Raw genomic sequence first — 16,567 nt, 5'->3', positions numbered from 1 at the left:
CACCCACAAAGATGTTGAACAAGACAGGTCCCAGGACTGATCCCTGAGGGACTCTGCTTGTCCCTGGCCTCCACTGGGACATGGAGCCATTGACAGCCACTCTCTGGGTGCAGCCATCAAGCCAGTTCCTTATCCATCTAGTGGTCACCCATCAAACCCATGTGTCACCAGCCTGGAGACCAGGATGTGGTGCAGGACAGTGTCGAAGGCTTTGCTCAGGTCCAGGTAAATGACATCAGGTCAGGCTCTTCTGCCAAGGAGCCAGTGAGAGGACTAGAGGAAAGGGCCTCTCAAGTTACCCCAGAGGAGGCTTAGGAAAGGAACAATTCCTTTCTCTGGAGGGTTGTCAAGGCCTGGCCCAGGCTGCCTGGGGCAGTGGGGGAGTTCCCATCCAAGCTGTGGAGATGTGGTGCTGAGGGACAGGGTTTGGGGTGCCCTGGAAGTGCTGGGGTAAGGGCTGGACTCAAAGGTCTTGGAGGCCTTTTCCAACCTTTGTGATTCTAACATCAGCATTTTTAACCAGAGAGACAGGAGACAAGGATCTGCTTTAAAAAATGCATTTCTATACAGGGAGGTGGTGAGGGTGACTCCAGGGTGCAAGAACTGCCAGCAGTACTTCTGCAGCTCCTGCCTCCACGAGCTGTGGCTGGCAGGAGGTGGCTGCTGCCTCCCTCTGTCGACCTGCAGCGCCACTGCCGAGGCAGAAAGCACAGGCCCAGGGAACAAGCAGTTCTGTACAAGCAGAGGATTACAGAGTTTGGTTAGAAAGGACAATCTGCAGAGTGAAACAGGATGGAAAGCCATTCAGTACCAGGACATGTTTAACTCAGGTGATCCTGTGAGAGTCTGTGGTGAAAACAAGTTGATTGTAGCCTCCCTGGCTGTCACTCCTGGTTTCCTGATACAGAAGCTCATCTGAGCCCCTTCTGGAAAGGCTGAAGGAGATAAACAGCAGGTACAGAGTGACCAACAGGAGGGGGAATGACTCCTCCAGCCTATTCTGTAATAGTTTGGGCAATGGAGTCCTGCAGGAGAGAGCACTACGGAGGGGAATGTTACAGTGACCACCACCTGAAGTGCCTGTAGCCTCCAGATGCAGGGAGGTGGAAGCTGTCTCCCTCAGCTCAGGGCCAGCTCAAGCTTCAACAGCCCAGAACTGCAGCCACCACCACCGTGGAGTTTGCAGGAAAGAACCAAAAATGCCCAACTGAGTAACAACAAAGGTGCAAGACAGGTGGTGTTGGTTTAGAGCAGGAGGCTTTGTGGTGCTTCTGAAGAGCTTTTTGCTGTCTCACAGCTCCTGATGGATTCCAAACGGCTCACACTCAGACTGGAATGATCATGCTGCTAAAGGCTGGGAGCAGATCAAGGTGAGGTTTTGATTCAGTGTCCCTGGTGCTCCACTCCTGCCCTTAACAAACACCAGTTGCTGTCTCTGGAGCCCAGAGGGGGGTTGGTGTGTTGGGGGTTTTGTTTCCTACAGCACAGACAAATGACACTTCCTCCCCTCCCACCCCGTTGCGGCTGTCAGCAGGGTTAGGCAGGAGGCAGCTCCTGGTGTGGCTGGTGTGTATCTCACTGCTCTGCAGCTAGAGGCTCTTCCTGGGGCTCCTGCTTCTCTGGCTGAGGCTCTGGAGGGATGAGGCACTGCACCTCCTCGCTGTTGATGGCCACTTTATCCGGCTGCAGCCAGCGCTTCAGCTGCTCCAGCGTGCTGCAGGGAGCAGAGACAGAGTGAGGAGGACAGCAACAGACCCTGACAGGAGTGCAGACCAGCACCTGCAAACCCCTCTGCTGTGTGCTTGACCACTGCAGGCTCTCCTACTGCTGCAGGTAAGATCTATCCTGTAGTTGGGCTTTTTAACCTGTGCTTAGAAAAGTTTTACTCTGCTTTTTCTTTAGCAGGTGCAGCAACCTCACCTCTCATCAGTGTCATGCCCCTCCAGGTAGAGCTCAGACTCCAACTTCTCCTGCAGGAACCTGTCCCAGCATTCCTTCTTGGCCTGGGAGAGTGTGTGCAGCATGTCCTTGGAGGTCAGCTCCTGAGACAGGCCTCTGATCCTCATCAGCCTCCTCTCTGGGAAGGGGCAAAGGAGGGGTCTGGATTAGCTCTCTGCTACGTCCTTCTAAAAAGGAAGGTAAGTAGCACCTAGATTTTTACACCCAAAACTCTGGAAAACTGAGCTGTATCTTGCCCAGAGATGTGCTGGAGGCTCCATCCCTGGACATGACTTGCTGGGGCCCTGAGCAACCTGCTCTAGATGGAGATGTCCCTGCTGACTGCAGGGGGCTGGACAGGATGGCCTCTGAGGGTCCCTTCCAACATGATGCATTCTGTGCTTCTATTCTATGATTCTAAAAGGAAATTTCACCCCTGGATTTCAAGCCCTTGACTAAATGCACTCCATACACAATCTAGGTGAAGGAAATAAGGCTTATGGAATCACTCAACTCACTCCATGCTTACTGCTCAGCCTCCATGCAATCACACAGGAGAATTCAGAGCTCACAGGCATCAAGTTCCCACACTTCCCATGCAAGTGGGCACGGACACAAAGGAGACTGACTGCAGTGTGGATCCAAACAGTGCCCAAACTGAGGGCAAAGGTGAGTGCAGAGCTGGCTGTGTCCTACCAGCAAAGATGATCAGCGTGATCTGTCACCTCGAAACACAGATTCCAGCTGAGGAAGCTAGGACTGTGCATCTCCATTCCACCGGTGCACTGGCAGTAAAGGACTCAGATGCTCTATACAACAGATGGGAGGCACCTTCCCAACCAGAGATGTGAGCACCACCATCTCAGCTGCACAGACAGGAGCCACAGCTGTCACCAGGCACCTACTCAAACCGGGAAATTGAATACTTAGTAGAGACTCACCCAGGGATGCTAAATACACCTCTGAATCGTTCAGGGGGGCCCAGGGCTTCAGGCTGGCTTGGGAAGAGCCATCTGAGCCATTGCCCTGGGTGCCTCCATCAGCATAGGAGTCCAGGAAGGAGTCTGTAAAAGCAGGGCTGGCATCCTTCTGGTCGGGATGAGGCAGACACGAACAGATTTCAGCCCAGAGGTCTTCGCTGGACCTGGAGCCCACGGAGTCCACGCTCTCAATCATCCTCATCCTGAAGTCCTGAGGTGGGGGAAATTAAACGATCAACAGCGAGCAGAAAACCCTCTCCCAGGCCTTCCCCTCTCTGCTCCCCGCTGCCCAAGTCATCAGGCGACTCGGGCACCTCTCGCCCGTGGGCTCCCTCCGTGCGCCCCGCCGCTGCCTCGCGTTTGCACCCCGGGGCCCAGCGAGGGCCTGCGGGAGCGCGCAGGGAGCCAGGCCGCGCGGCCCCCGCCTGCACACCCCCCGCTCCGCCCCTTCCCCCGCAGGCCCCCAGCACCAGGCTCCCCGGCGCCACCCGAGCCTCTTCCCCGGGGACACGGAGGAGCCGCAGCGGTCCCGGTCCGCGCACTCGCCTCGGCCGCCGCTGCCCGCACCGCAACCACCACAAGCCGCGACAGCGGCTAGCCACGCATTGATTGACACCTGAACTGACCAATCACCACGCTCTCACGGCGGGGGGCAGGCGCCTATTAGCCCGCCGCCCAGCAGAGGGCGGGAAATTAGCTGTATGCGCGCCGGAGACTGAGGCCGCTGCGGCGCCATCTTGGGGAAGGGCGGAAGGCTTCCTGCGCAGCGGCGGCGAGCGAGCCGGCAGCGCGCCGCGGGGGTGCCTGCGGCTGCGCCGTGAGTCCCGGGGCGAGCGGGTAAGGGACCGGCTCGGAGGGGGCCAGGCGGGCAGGGGAGCACAGGGACTGTCCGTGCCCTCCGGGACCCTCTTTCCCCGGCGATGCGGCGGCCGCCCGGGACCTTCTGTCCCTGCGGGCTCCAGCGGGGCCTTGCCCCTGCGCGGCGGCGCCGCCGGGACTCGGGCGGCAGCCCCGGGCGCGCAGCGTTGCCTGAAGCTGCCCACCGCCTCGGGCGCTTCTCCTGCTGAGCGCCCGGCCGCGCAGGGTGACTGCAGCGTGGCCGCGCGCGGAGCCGCCCTCTGGCTGCGGTGTGCTGAGTGCCGACGGCTCCGGCCGCGAGCAGGGCGTGCAGCTGGCTCCCCAGGGCCGCCGGTCTCCCGGGGAGCGTGCGAGCTCTGTGGGGTCGCAGAGCTGCTGAGGGGCCTGGAGAACAGGCCTGGTGAGGGGGGACTGGGGCTGTTCAGCCTGGAGAAGAGGAGGCTGCGGGGGACCTCATTGCTCTCTACAGCTCCCTGAGAGGAGGTTGGAACCAGGTGGGGGCTGGTCTCTTCTCCCTGGTATCAGGAAATAGCTTGAAACTGTGCCAGGGAAGAGTCGGCTTGGATATTAGGTAAAACTTCTTTGCTGCCAGAGTGGTTAGGGGTTGGCACAGGCTGCCCAGGGAGGTGGTGGAGTCCCCATCCCTGGAGGCATTCAAGCAACCTGTGGCCGTGGCAGGGCTGTGGTTTAATGGGCATCATGATCTTAGGCTGACTCAGTGATCTGGGTCTTTTCCAACCCAAACAACTCAATGGCTCTAACTAGTACCCTGAGTGCAAGGTTAAGGAGAGGTCAGGTTCTGGGGTGTCAGTCACTTGTGGGTTCCCTCTCTGGGCAGGCTGCTGTCTGTCGCTGTGGGATGAGCTGCCTGCTGCCCTGCACTGTGTTTGCACTCATGGGACTGCTCTTCGCCAGGACCATGGCCTGGACCTCCAGTGGGAAGACTCACCCAGAGCTGGTCAACAACCTCTACAGTGAGTACCAGCTGCTGATGGCACCTGTCAGCACTCCAGCAGGAGGTGGCTTGGTGTCAGGCAGGGGCACATGGTGATGCTGTGCACTCAGGGAGGTCACCTTGCCTGCGTTTGGGCGTTTGGCCCTGTCTGAGCTTGTTCTATTTATAACTGGAAACAAGATGTTATGCCAGAAGTGCAGGAAAGACTATCCCCAGGCTTCCTTCCACTCCTGGAGTGGTAAATGTGTCTCACCTTTAAAATGCTGCATAGCATGACATCACTGGGGGCTTAGTGGTCTGTGCTCCCCCCGGTCAACTGCCCTGGGACTGGAACACAACTCTGGCTCTGAATTTCCCTAGCTGCTGAAGCTGGTTCTGTCCCTGTCACAATCAGCTCTGAATCTCCCCTGCTGCTAAAGCTGATGGTCCTGCTGTAAGAGCTGCTCCAGGTGTGAAGGATGCTGAGCGTTGTCACAGTCATTTCTCTCACCTTCAGTTTTCTCAGGGCAGTGCCTGTGCTCCTGAAACCTGAACCTGAGTCTCCTCTTTCAGGAGCAGAAGGGTGGCTCAGTTTCTCTGTCACCCTGCTTGGCAGCCCCAGAGACATTGTGTATGTCAGCCACCATCCCCTGAGTGTGAGCTGATGGTTGGGACCAGAGTGTGATTCAGTGCAGCAGAAACTGAGCAGGACATCCTTCCACCTGGGCTTTGTTCTCTCTCCCTTCCCAGATCGCTTATTAAGCTGAACTCTCCCTGAAGTCTTGTTTCCTCTTCCAAGCCTCTTGCTACAGTCCCCAGGATTTAAGTCCTTTCTGTCTGTTGCTTCTTCCAGAGAAAGGAATCATTAAATCCCAGCGTGTCTTTGATGTGCTGCTGGCTACTGACAGAGGTCACTACATCAAGTATTTCCCTTACATGGACTCTCCTCAGTCCATCGGTGAGTAACTTGTGTGGTGTGCCCAGGCACCCTTCTTGTGGTGCTGGCACAGGGGCAGGGTGGGCTCTGAGTTTCACCACAGGTCACACAGATCAAACCCCATCCATATTTCACCTGTGGGATGCAGAGGAAAGCAGAAAAGAGCTTTTCCACACTCAAAATGTGCATTGCTGGTTCTGAGTCCTGCCTGGGGAGCAGAAGCAAGCTGTGCAGCTATCCTGCACTCCTTGGTGATCCCCCAGCAGGAGGGTGTAAGTCAGTGAACAAGAGAGTGTGGTTTTAGGGGGAATGGGGGAGAAAATTCCCTCTGGTCATGGTCTCTGTCACATAACTTGTGCCACCCTTTCCCTTTCAGGGTACAAGGCTACGATCAGTGCGCCGCACATGGTAAGGTGAAGCTCTGGCACGCAAGTGGAGGCCATCCCTTGCCTGCCTTCACTGCATTTCTTTCTTTTTCCAGTACTGAAGCAGAAAGGTGAAACATCCCCTGGGGGTGGTTAGCAGGCTTGAGTCTTCAGACACTGTGTGTGAAGCTTTTTACTTTTAAGAGGAGTTTGCCCCCTGATCTTTAAGCTGCTTATAAAATGCCCTCAGATGGGAACCCTGCACAGCTGAGGCCAACAGCAACGTTGTCCAGTTTTCACACAAGGCCTTTTCACTGCTGCTTCACCTCTTTGGACATTAAGGTTGGACACAAGGAACAGTTTCTTCCTTTTGAGGGTTGCCAAGGCTGCCCAGGCAGTGGTGGAGACCCCATCCTGGAGGGGTTTCAGCGCTGTGGAGATGTGTTGATGAGGGACGTGGTTTGGTGGTGACCTGGCAGTGCTGAGTTACCAGTTGGATTCTGTGACCTGAAAGGTCTCTCCCAACCCAAATGATTCCATGATCTTAGTACTGAAACTCTTCCCAAATCCTGTTCCCAGACGAAACCTTCTAATTCCTCTCTGAATGTCTCAGACAAAGTGCTCAGTGTGCTGAGCTTAAATCAGAGCAGGGGAAAATGTAGCAGAGGAAACTAACCTGGGATGTTTCACACCTCCTTGTGCTTGCTGTCCATGCAGCATGCCCATGCACTGGAATTGCTCAAGGATCAGCTTGTGGAGGGGGCAAAAGCTCTGGACGTTGGATCTGGAAGCGGATACCTCACAGCTTGCTTCGCCAGGATGGTGAGACCCAGGACCCTGACTCTAGGAGGTGGTGGGGTTGTTTTTCTGGGGAGAGGAGGGAGCAGTAAACTCCTCACAGACCAGCTTGTAGGAAAAGCCAGTGCAGTCATTTGGGGAACCTAACTGGATGCTGTCTGCTGTGAGGTGTTCTGTTAACCCTGCTCAGATTGAGAGGAGAGGGTTCACCTGCTGCACAAATCCGTGGCAGGTTCTTTATAGTTTGTTTCTGCAGTAGCCACAGCCTCTTTGTTTTCTAACCTGTGAGGTGCTGGAAAGCTGTTCAGGGTACTCTGCCCCAGAGCTTGTTCAGTCAGGAAATGGCCAAGTCATGGAAGCTACCAATTCAACCAATATTCCTTTGGAATCAAAGGGTTACTGGGATTCCCAGAGCCAGGGTTTGTGCATCCCTCAGGTAGCTAATACAGCAGGGGCTACTCCACCTTGAAACCACTTGGAAGTTCTGCCTCTAGTAACATGCCCTGTAAAACACAGCTCTGCACACACAGGAGGTACAGAGGTGTGGTCTGCTTCTTTCCAGATGGGCCCCACAGGGAAAGCTGTGGGCATTGAGCACATCGCAGAGCTGGTCCACGAGTCCATCAGAAATGTCCAGGAAGATGATCCCACTCTGCTGAGCTCTGGCCGTGTGAAGCTCGTGGGTGAGCTCTCTGCTGTGGTCACCTGAGCTGTGGCTGCCCTCACGGGGAGCTGGGAGCTGTGGCTGCCCGCTGGGAGCTGTGGCTGCCCCTGCAGAGCTCAGAGCTGTGGCTGCCCCTGCGGAGCTCAGAGCTGTGGCTGCCCTCGCGGGGAGCTGGGAGCTGTGGCTGCCCCTGCGGAGCTCAGAGCTGTGGCTGCCCTCGGGGAGCTGGGAGCTGTGGCTGCCCCTGCGGAGCTCAGAGCTGTGGCTGCCCCTGCGGAGCTCAGAGCTGTGGCTGCCCCTGCAGAGCTCAGAGCTGTGGCTGCCCCTGCGGAGCTCAGAGCTGTGGCTGCCCTCGCGGGGAGCTGGGAGCTGTGGCTGCCCCTGCAGAGCTCAGAGCTGTGGCTGCCCCTGCGGAGCTCAGAGCTGTGGCTGCCCTCGCGGGGAGCTGGGAGCTGTGGCTGCCCACAGAGCTGTGGCTGCCCCCGCGGGGAGCTGGGAGCTGTGGCTGCCCCTGCAGAGCTCGGAGCTGTGGCTGCCCTCACGGGGAGCTGGGAGCTGTGGCTGCCCTCACGGGGAGCTGGGAGCTGTGGCTGCCCTCACGGGGAGCTGGGAGCTGTGGCTGCCCCTGCGGAGCTCAGAGCTGTGGCTGCCCCTGCGGAGCTCAGAGCTGTGGCTGCCCTCGCGGGGAGCTGGGAGCTGTGGCTGCCCACAGAGCTGTGGCTGCCCGTGGGGAGCTCAGAGCTGTGGCTGCCTGCGGGGTGCTGGGAGCTGTGGCTGCCCACAGAGCTGTGGCTGTCCCCATGGGGAGCTGGGAGCTGTGGCTGCCCACAGAGCTGTGGCTGCCCCCGTGGGGAGCTGGGAGCTGTGGCTGCCCACAGGGAGCTGTGGCTGCCCACAGGGAGCTGTGGCTGCTCAGGGCAGTTAGTCTGGGTTGGGTAGAGGCTTTTGCAAGGAACAACTGGCTGAGGGAGGCCCACCCTGGGCTGACCTGAACCCTGCAGTGTGAGCTGGAAGTATGTGATGGTACAGGCAGTCTTAGCATGCACCTCACCTCGAGTGTGCAGTGACTGTCTTAGCTCAGAGACCCTCCTCAGAGCAAAGTGGTTGTTCCACAGTGGGGCTCAGTGTGAGTGGGTCTGCACACATGCTTTGGATTTTTTGGGGAGGATAATTTGAGTCAGCTCTTCTGCACCTGGAACAGAGCCTGCACAGAGCCACTGTGTGACTGAAAGGTCCTCTTGGCTGTTTCTCCTTCTGGCAGTGCTTAGTTCCAGGAATCAAGACATTTCCCTTTGTAAAGCAAGGCTAAAGCCACTGCTTTGATAAGGGAATTCAGGTTACCATCACAGTCTCTTTATGTGGAGTTTCCATTTAGATTTTGTCTGAAAGGAAGTAAGAATTATTGTTCTGTGGGGCTGTTATGAGACCAAGTCTCTTCAGCATGCCTTCTCCTCCTGCAGTGGGAGATGGCAGGCAAGGGTACCCTGAAGAGGCTCCCTACGATGCCATTCACGTCGGAGCAGCAGCAGCAACGGTACCAAAGGAGGTAAGAGTGACCCTGCTGGATGGCTGCTCCTGTAGGCTGCCTGCATCATAGCTGTGGAAAAAAAGTAGCAATTAGGGAAACACTGAAGAAACCAAAAGTACCAACTGGGGAGTGGCTGGAAGCTGCCTGTCTGCTGTTTCACACAGAGCCCAGCTCACGCTTACCTAGGGGTCCTGACCCTCACAGCTCATTTCTGCTGTCTCTCCTTTCTGTGGCTCTGCTGACTGTGGTCTCTCTGCTCCCCAGCTGCTGAATGAGCTGAAGCCAGGGGGTCGGCTGATCCTGCCTGTGGGGCCCGAGGGTGCCAACCAGGTGCTGATGCAGTACGACAAGACCAGCGAGGGGCAGATCGTGGAGACGCAGCTGATGGGAGTCATCTACGTGCCCCTGACCGACAGGGAGAAGCAGTGGCCTCGGTAAAAGTGCTCTCCTCTGAGGAACCTTTCTTCTGTCCCTCTGAGCCTGCTCTCCTTGGCTGCTGCCTTTGCTGACAGAGTCCTGGATTCCTAGCAGATGCTGTTTGTAAAGAGAGAAGGAGGAGGCTTGGCTGTGGTAGGGCACAGCAGAGCAGAATGTGCTTGCTAGGTGAGGCTTGCAGCCCGAGGACTGACCTTTCTGCTTCTGTCTTTTTTGGAGCCTGTGCACTCCTAAGCACCACAGCCCTGTGATTGCCTTGTGGAACTGGAGGCCACCAATGGTAACTGTTGGTTTTCTTTGCCTCAGGGATGAATTCTGATGGATGGAGATCTCTAAAGTGACCTCAGAAAGCTGAATTGGACTTAAGACTGTAAATGGTCTGCATGGGTTTGCTTTTGGAACAGAAGCTCTATCAGCAGAGGAGCTCATGAAGGCAGCCTCTGCTTTAGCAGAGCTCCCTATGGAGGAAGGGCCTTTGACCAGCAGCAGGAGCAGGGGAAGGCTCTTGAGGCCATGTGAGTGGTTCCAGGTAACTCCAGCTGTCCTCTCCAAGCTGCAGATAACAACTATTCACAGAGACTCCCAAAAGCAGACAGGAGTACTTAAACCCTCACTAAACCCACTCTTTAATCTTGACTACTCTGCCTAATGCTTGAAGATGCAATTACTGCTTCAGAGCAGCGATCAACCCTCGTTTGTCAACGTTTAACTACGACTGCGTGTTGTCTTCCTGTCTCCCAACAACTAATTTGGCGTTCGAGAGTGTGGGGTTAAGAAAACTTCAGGGCCCTGAAGTGCTCTTCCTGCTCCCCCTTGGCCGCCCGGCCGGCTGCAGCGGGAGAGCCGAGAGCGGCGCGGGGGGCCGCAGGGCGGGGGGATTGAAGGCGCTCTTTTGGAAAGTAAATAAAATGCTGGTAAATAAAATCGTTCCCTGCCCCGTCGTCCGCTGCAGCCTCCTTCGGCGGCCGAGCCCCCCCGGAGCCGAGGGGAACGCAGCCAGCACAGCGGGGACAGCAGACGGCTGCAGCGCCGTGCCGTGCGTCCCGCGTCACGGCCGTGCGTCCCGCGTCACGGCCTGCGCCGCGCGTCACGGCCTGCGTCCTGCGTCACGGCCTGCGCCGCGCGTCACGCCCTGCGCCGAGCCGGCGAGGTGTGCGCAGCGTGTCTGTGCCCGGTGGTGCGGCGAGGAGCCCGGGTGCCGCGTCTGCTCCTGCCCTACGGCTGCAGCATGGCGGAGCCGGGCTCAGGGGACAAGGAGGAAGCGGCGCCGGCCCCGAAGAAGCGGCGGCTGGCGGGCGGAGAGCGGTACGTGCCGCCGCCGCGGAAGCTGAGCACGGGGGTGAGTTTCGGCGTGGAGCACTTCGCTGAGACCTCCTACTACTTCGAGGGGGGGCTGCGGAAGGTGCGACCCTACTACTTTGATTTCCGCACGTACTGCAAGGGCCGCTGGGTTGGCCGCAGCCTCCTGGACGTCTTCAGCACCGAGTTCCGCGCACAGCCCATCGATTACTACCGCGCTGCCGCCCGCGCCGGCCGCCTGCGCCTCAACGAGGAGCCCGTCCGAGACCTGGACATCGTGCTCAAGGTGGGCACCCACAGACACACCGGGGCTGGTAGTAGGAGAGCTCTTGGAGGGGTCTGGATGATGAGACAGGGGTGGCCAGCTGGGAACCCAGGATGGGAGAGCTTAGCTCGGCTCTTAGTTTTTAAATGATAAAAGGCTCTGGGTGGGAAGGGGCCTTTAAAGCTCATCCACTCCAACTAGAGCAGGTTGCTCAGAGCCCCGCACAACCTGACCTGCAATGGTTCTACTTGTCAGTGGTCTCTAGTTGGGCATGGAGCCAATGACCAGAACTCTTTGAGCACAGCCACCCAGCCCATTCCTTATCTACTCGGTCCAGCAAATCCATATCTCCATTTGGAGTCAAGGGTGTTGTCTGGGAACGAGGGTGTTGTGCAGGCTCTAGGGATGAGTATCACCCTGATGGTCACCAGCAGAATGAAATAACCTTGTGATGCTGAAGGGGAAGTGTGTCTCCCAGGGAGTCCCGACTCCAGGAAGGGCAGCATGCCTCCCAGCTCGCTGCGTGGCCCCTGTGAGCAGGCGAGATGCAGAGAGGTCACTGAGAGGTCACCTCGGGCAGGTTACCAGATTCAGGGTTCAGGGTCGTGCTGATTGCTGTGCTCCAGCACAAAGGCAGGTTCGTGTTTCCCCTGTCGTGGGAGGTCAGGCTGCAGCCTGCCATTGTCTGTCTTTCCCCCAGAACAACGACTTCCTCCGGAACACCGTGCACCGCCATGAGCCCCCGGTCACCGCCCAGCCCATCCGCGTCCTGGCGGAGGACAGCGCGGTGGTGGTGGTGGACAAGCCCTCGTCGCTGCCCGTGCACCCCTGCGGCAGGTTCCGGCACAACACAGTCATCTTCATCCTGGGCAAGGAGCACGGCCTGAGGGAGCTGCACACCATCCACCGCCTGGACCGCATGACCTCGGGCGTGCTCATGTTCGCCAAGACGCTGGAGGTGTCCAAGAGGATGGATGAGCAGGTTCGGGAGAGACAGGTGAGAGCCAGGGGCTGGGGGAGGTTGAGCTTTGCTGACCCAGGTCCAAAGTCAGCCAGAGTTTTGGTCTGAATGGGCACAGGTTCCCAAAGCAGCTTGTGTGAAGCCTGAGACGCATCAAGGGGAAAAGGTTGGCTGGAAATGGAACTGATTTTTGGCAATATTGGATTGAAAGAGATCTCCTGCCCTCGGGGACTGTGCAGGCTGACCAGGGTTGTGCAGAGCAGTGTTACCTGCAGTGGGGACATGTGTCAGTCATCCAGGACTCATTCCTTTGCAAAAGCTGTAGGAGCTGTTTTGCTTCTCCAGTGTCTCCTGACCCAGATAAAACTGCAGCTACCTTCTAGAGATTCCCTCAAGACCATAACCCCTGGAAGGTTCGAGCTGGCTCTTGAGTTCGAGGAAGACAGCCCAGGCCTTTGTGGGGTTCTTGGTTTTTTCCTTGACTAGTTGGAAAAGCATGAGAGGAATTTGGGGTTAAATAGCTGATTGTGTTTATTTTTCCCCTTCTTGTTCAGTTACAGTGAAATTTGGGTAGTGTGTTGCCTGCAAATCACAGGAGGTTAGGGGTTGGAAGGGACCTTAGGAGATCTTCCAGTCCAAGCCCCCCGCCAGAGCAGAGCCACAGAATCCAGCACAGGTCCCACAGGAACACATCCAGATGAGGCTTGAAAGGCTCCAGAGCAGGAGACCCCACAACCCCTCTGGGCAGCCTGCTCCAGGGCTCTGTGACCCTTACAGTGAGGAAGTTCCTCCCCATGCTGAGGTGAAGCTCCTGTGCTGGAGCTGATATCCACGATGTGTTTACTTGAAGGCAGCAGCTGGGGTTCCTGCTCAGGGCTTTCTGCTCTCTCAGCGAGTGTCTCTCGTCTGCTGCAGCTGGAGAAGGAGTACGTCTGCCGTGTGGTGGGGGAGTTCCCGGAGCACGAGGTGGTCTGCGAGGAGCCCATCCTGGTTGTCTCCTACAAAGTGGGGGTGTGCCGTGTGGACCCCCGAGGGAAGCCCTGCCAAACCCTCTTCCGGCGGCTGAGCTACAACGGCAGGAGCAGCGTGGTGAGCTGCCTGCCCCGCACCGGCCGCACGCACCAGATCCGAGTCCACCTGCAGTACCTGGGGCACCCCATCCTCAACGACCCCATCTACAACATGGAGGCCTGGGGCCCCCAGAGGGGCAAGGGGGGCAAGGTGGACAAAACAGACGAGGAGCTCCTGAAGGCACTGGTGGAGGAGCACCGTTCCAAGCAGAGCCTGGACGTCCTGGGTGTCTCGGAGGAGGACTTGAGCTCCAGTGCTGAGGGTAAGGATCAGGATGATCCAAGTGACCGCTCAAAGCCTGCGCAGGCCGATCCCGTCAGCACGACCTCCTGCCCTGCCAGGGATCCCCAGAGGGGAGCCGAGGGTCCTGAGAGGAGTGACACAGCTGCTGGTCCCCTCGGCTCTAGTGCCAGCCTGGAGGTGCTTAAAGAAAAGGAAGAGCTTGGTGCCAGCGAGACTCAGAGCAGGCAGGGGGCAGAGGAGGCCTCAGAGGAGAAGGACCCTCTGTGCCCGGAGTGCAGGGTCACCAGGAGAGACCCATCTCCCAAGGAGCTGGTGATGTACCTCCATGCCCTGCGCTACAAGGGAGCAGAGTTTGAGTACTGCTCCAAGATGCCCCAGTGGGCAATGGAGGACTGGGAGGAATGACCAAGGACTTCTGACACCTTTGGATGCCATTGGCCAGGGAGGTGTCTGGTAAAGACCCAAACTGCCTTTTGCCCATGAGATCGAGGTGGACAAACTGCCTGTGACTTGAGATAGGGTGGGAAGGATTGCTGGGGCTGGGGGACTGTGCTGACCAGGCTGAGCTGGAGCCCCTACTTCATGCCTCTTAGCTAGAATTATGCTGCCCTTTAGAGAACCTGCACCTGAGGGCAGCAAGCACTGCTCAGCAGGGACAGCTTTGCCTTGCCCCTGCGCTGGGGCTGATGTCATTGTCCACACAAGATACCTCACAGGTAATTCTTGGCTCTTACTCTGGGGGCTGCTGGAATGTCCTCCACGATGCTGGGTGTCAGCTGATACAAACCTGGGGTTACTGTTCTTTGTCAGGCTGATCAAACATGATCTCTGTAAGGGGAACTCAGAGCACTGTGAAGCTGCTTTGTGTTGTGCTTCCTTCATCCACGAGGCAGATGTGGCTCTTTCAGTCTTCATTCAAAGAAGTGCTTAACATCAGTAACTGCAGGGACTGACCTCTGCCTTGTGCCTGTTTTGAGAGGTGCTGGTCCCCAGATTCTGTCTTTATCAGATTTATGAGATGATTGAGTAGGGCTTTCCATTTCCTGTCTCTCTGTCACCTCCCCTGTGCCCCATCCCCTGCCCTCTCACAAACATCTGGTTGCTCTGCTGAGAAATCCTCTCCATGCCTGAGCAGAAAGCCGAAGCAGAGGCCCTCAGCCCACTTCTCTTGTAATTGAATTGCACTATGGGCAGGTTGCTCCTGGTGGGGGGGAAGTGTTCAACTGCATTGTGACAATCCCTTTGAAGAGACACAAAAGCTGGTTTGGAGCCCAAAGACGTTTTTGTAGTGCATTTTATATGACTGTGTGTCCAGGATGATAAATATCACCATAATTCTTATTTTCATCAGTGTCTGTGTGACCTCTTGGCCTCTGGGAGGGTTACTGCTTCTGCTGTCTCAGGTTCTCTTGAAAGGTGGAGAAAGGAACCCAGAGGAGCTGGTACTGTTGAGAGGTGACACAGCCTCTTGGGGCATGGTCCCTTCTCCCCGGTGCTGTGCTCACAGGAGCTCTGGCTGCTCCCCAGCCTCCCAGGATGCAGACCTTCCATCACCATTTTGCCCATTTCACACAGGTCACTGAAGGCCTTGCTGCTTCCTGGTGTCTGTGTGAGATGCTGGAGTTCTCAGGTTGGCCTGGCCTCAGGAGTGCTTAACTTCCTTCCTCCTTAGCAAGGCTCCTGAGGATGATGTGTACCAAAGCAGAACAAACCAGCACTCGCTTCCCATAGCTCCAAGCAGCCAAGGGACCTCTTTCTCCTCTGGATCACCCTGCTGCTATGTTGAATGCTTCCAGTAACGTTCACTCAGGCTTCAGCTTTGCTCTCCCACATCTTGATGAGGGTCTCCCATGATTCTAACCCAAGCAAAGACAGTATTTCTTTTGCTGCCATCATGTGTTGAGGCTAGTCCCAGTTCTTAGCTACAGGCAGCTTGCTAAAGAGGAGGCCAAAGGTGCCCTGGGAGAGCTGACACTAAAACCAGAGCCATGCAGAGTTTTCATGCCCTGAAACAGGTATTTCATGGGACTGTAAATGAAGCTGGGGCACTTTCAGTGCATAAATAAGGGTGACTGCAGCTGTTCCCAGTCAAGACTGTTCCCAGCTGCAGACACAAGAGCAGGGTGGTAGATTTATGGGCAGCAGTTCTAGATGAGGTTTTTGTCCCAAGTGCTATTGTTTGGGTTTCCTTGGTTTGTTTTTTTCCTAAGAACTAAGCATCTGGAAGGGATTTTGCTGACTCGTGCCAGCAGATAAAGTGGCTGAAGTGGGCCAAGGTGAGTGCTGTGTTTTTCCTGGCTGTGCACAGTGCACTTTGCAGCTTGTCATTATCACACTTTGCTGAGCATGGGCAGCCTGACCTTGCAAATACCCAAAACTCCCCCTGAGGACCAGGCCAGCCCAAAGACAGCAATTGGTTGGGAGTGCAAGAAGAGATCAGAACTGGTTTGCTCCCAGCAGCATTTGCAGCTCCAGAGCATGACTGATTTCTAAGGAGAGCAGCCAGAAGACAGCTTACCCCCTGGCAGCTCTGCCAGCCCCACGGGGCCACAGCCCTTCCAACCCTGCACAGCACCCTGGCAGTGACATAGCCATGATGGCTGCCCCAGGTGGCAGCTTTGCTGCTTTGTGGTTAAAGGGGAGGTAGGAGCCTCAGGGGTGACCCCTTGGGATGCAAGCTCAGCATGGGGCTACACCTGAAGGCTGTCCCACCCGTGAGTGGTGTCCCCCACCTCTCAGGTTGTCCTACCCCTGAGGGCTGTCCCCTACCTCTAAGGGTGTCTGGATCCTGAGGGGTGTCCCCTGAGGGGCATCCTGCCCCTGAGGTGTGTCCTGTAAGGGGCATCTCCCAGCCCTGCGCAGCCTCCCGCCCGCAGCTGCTGCCTTCCCACACGCCTTTCCCTGCCCAGCCAGTCAGAGCCCCCGGGCTGCTGCCGGAGGGTAGAAAGGGGAGGGAGGCGGAAAGAGGGCGAGAGCTCGGCGGTGCAGACTGGCCTCGGCCTGGGAACCCGCAGCAGCGAGCGCCCAAGTGACCGAGATTGGGGGGGAAATAAAAAGAGCACGGAGAAAAAGCCAACCTTTCGACGAGGATGGGATTCGAACCCACGCGTGCAGAGCACAATGGATTAGCAGTCCATCGCCTTAACCACTCGGCCACCTCGTCGCGGTAGTTTCCCTTCTCGCGCAGCCTGTAAGGAAGGATATCCACCGTTCCGGGCATCCGCTCGCTGCTTTCCCTTCCTGCGATGTGGTGCCGGCTGCTCGGCCACTTTCTCGCACAGCGCAGAGCGA

General features: G+C 57.1%; 3 protein-coding genes and 1 non-coding gene across 5 annotated transcripts; 2 read left to right on the top strand and 2 right to left on the bottom strand.

Moving 5' to 3' along the window:
* Window positions 1-543: 543 nt before the first annotated feature.
* On the bottom strand, window positions 544-3,551 carry CCDC32 (coiled-coil domain containing 32). The gene is made up of 4 exons (XM_068148524.1): window positions 3,465-3,551; window positions 2,880-3,129; window positions 1,921-2,077; window positions 544-1,714 (listed from the first exon to the last, which is right to left on the bottom strand). Exons 2-4 carry the CDS (start codon window positions 3,118-3,120, stop codon window positions 1,576-1,578), a joined length of 537 nt encoding a protein of 178 aa, XP_068004625.1. The 5' UTR covers window positions 3,121-3,129; window positions 3,465-3,551; the 3' UTR covers window positions 544-1,575.
* Window positions 3,552-3,648: 97 nt separating this feature from the next.
* LOC137446141 (protein-L-isoaspartate(D-aspartate) O-methyltransferase-like) lies at window positions 3,649-10,073 on the top strand. 2 transcript variants are annotated; one of them, XM_068148522.1, is made up of 9 exons: window positions 3,649-3,755; window positions 4,615-4,750; window positions 5,564-5,668; window positions 6,024-6,055; window positions 6,730-6,834; window positions 7,373-7,493; window positions 8,935-9,020; window positions 9,267-9,436; window positions 9,744-10,073. In XM_068148522.1, the coding sequence occupies exons 2-9, from the start codon at window positions 4,636-4,638 to the stop codon at window positions 9,754-9,756; spliced, it is 747 nt and encodes a 248-aa protein (XP_068004623.1). In that variant the 5' UTR covers window positions 3,649-3,755; window positions 4,615-4,635; the 3' UTR covers window positions 9,757-10,073. The 2 variants fall into 2 exon arrangements, with proteins under 2 accessions (XP_068004623.1, XP_068004624.1); XM_068148523.1 differs by lacking the exon at window positions 3,649-3,755 and adding an exon at window positions 4,248-4,270.
* A 475-nt stretch (window positions 10,074-10,548) lies between these two features.
* On the top strand, window positions 10,549-14,623 carry RPUSD2 (RNA pseudouridine synthase domain containing 2). Its single transcript, XM_068148521.1, has 3 exons — window positions 10,549-11,022; window positions 11,702-11,998; window positions 12,878-14,623. The coding sequence occupies exons 1-3, from the start codon at window positions 10,666-10,668 to the stop codon at window positions 13,679-13,681; spliced, it is 1,458 nt and encodes a 485-aa protein (XP_068004622.1). The 5' UTR covers window positions 10,549-10,665; the 3' UTR covers window positions 13,682-14,623.
* A 1,734-nt stretch (window positions 14,624-16,357) lies between these two features.
* On the bottom strand, window positions 16,358-16,439 carry TRNAS-GCU (transfer RNA serine (anticodon GCU)). Its single transcript has one exon. It is a non-coding gene; the product is annotated as a tRNA-Ser (tRNA).
* Between the last annotated feature and the right edge of the window lie 128 nt (window positions 16,440-16,567).

The sequence above is a fragment of the Melanerpes formicivorus genome, unplaced genomic scaffold (genome assembly GCF_026170545.1).
Source record: "Melanerpes formicivorus ecotype bairdi unplaced genomic scaffold, bMelFor1.0.p_v2 SCAF_16, whole genome shotgun sequence".
In the NCBI taxonomy this organism is placed as follows: Eukaryota; Metazoa; Chordata; class Aves; order Piciformes; family Picidae; genus Melanerpes; species Melanerpes formicivorus.
This window is presented reverse-complemented; position numbering and strand designations above follow the sequence as displayed.

Bases quoted from the DNA above. Each gene is read 5' to 3' on its own strand.
- CCDC32 (XM_068148524.1), bottom strand. From the start codon at position 3,120: ATGAGGATGATTGAGAGCGTGGACTCCGTGGGCTCCAGGTCCAGCGAA. The intron at 2,078-2,879 runs GTGAGTCTCTAC...GCCCCTTCCCAG, and splicing joins GGTGTATTTAGCATCCCTGG to AGAGGAGGCTGATGAGGATC. The intron at 1,715-1,920 runs GTGAGGTTGCTG...TGCTCCCTGCAG, and splicing joins GGGCATGACACTGATGAGAG to CACGCTGGAGCAGCTGAAGC.
- LOC137446141 (XM_068148522.1), top strand. From the start codon at position 4,636: ATGAGCTGCCTGCTGCCCTGCACTGTGTTTGCACTCATGGGACTGCTC. The intron at 4,751-5,563 runs GTGAGTACCAGC...TGCTTCTTCCAG, and splicing joins GCTGGTCAACAACCTCTACA to AGAAAGGAATCATTAAATCC. The intron at 9,021-9,266 runs GTAAGAGTGACC...TCTGCTCCCCAG, and splicing joins CAGCAACGGTACCAAAGGAG to CTGCTGAATGAGCTGAAGCC.
- RPUSD2 (XM_068148521.1), top strand. From the start codon at position 10,666: ATGGCGGAGCCGGGCTCAGGGGACAAGGAGGAAGCGGCGCCGGCCCCG. The intron at 11,023-11,701 runs GTGGGCACCCAC...TCTTTCCCCCAG, and splicing joins ACCTGGACATCGTGCTCAAG to AACAACGACTTCCTCCGGAA. The intron at 11,999-12,877 runs GTGAGAGCCAGG...CGTCTGCTGCAG, and splicing joins AGCAGGTTCGGGAGAGACAG to CTGGAGAAGGAGTACGTCTG.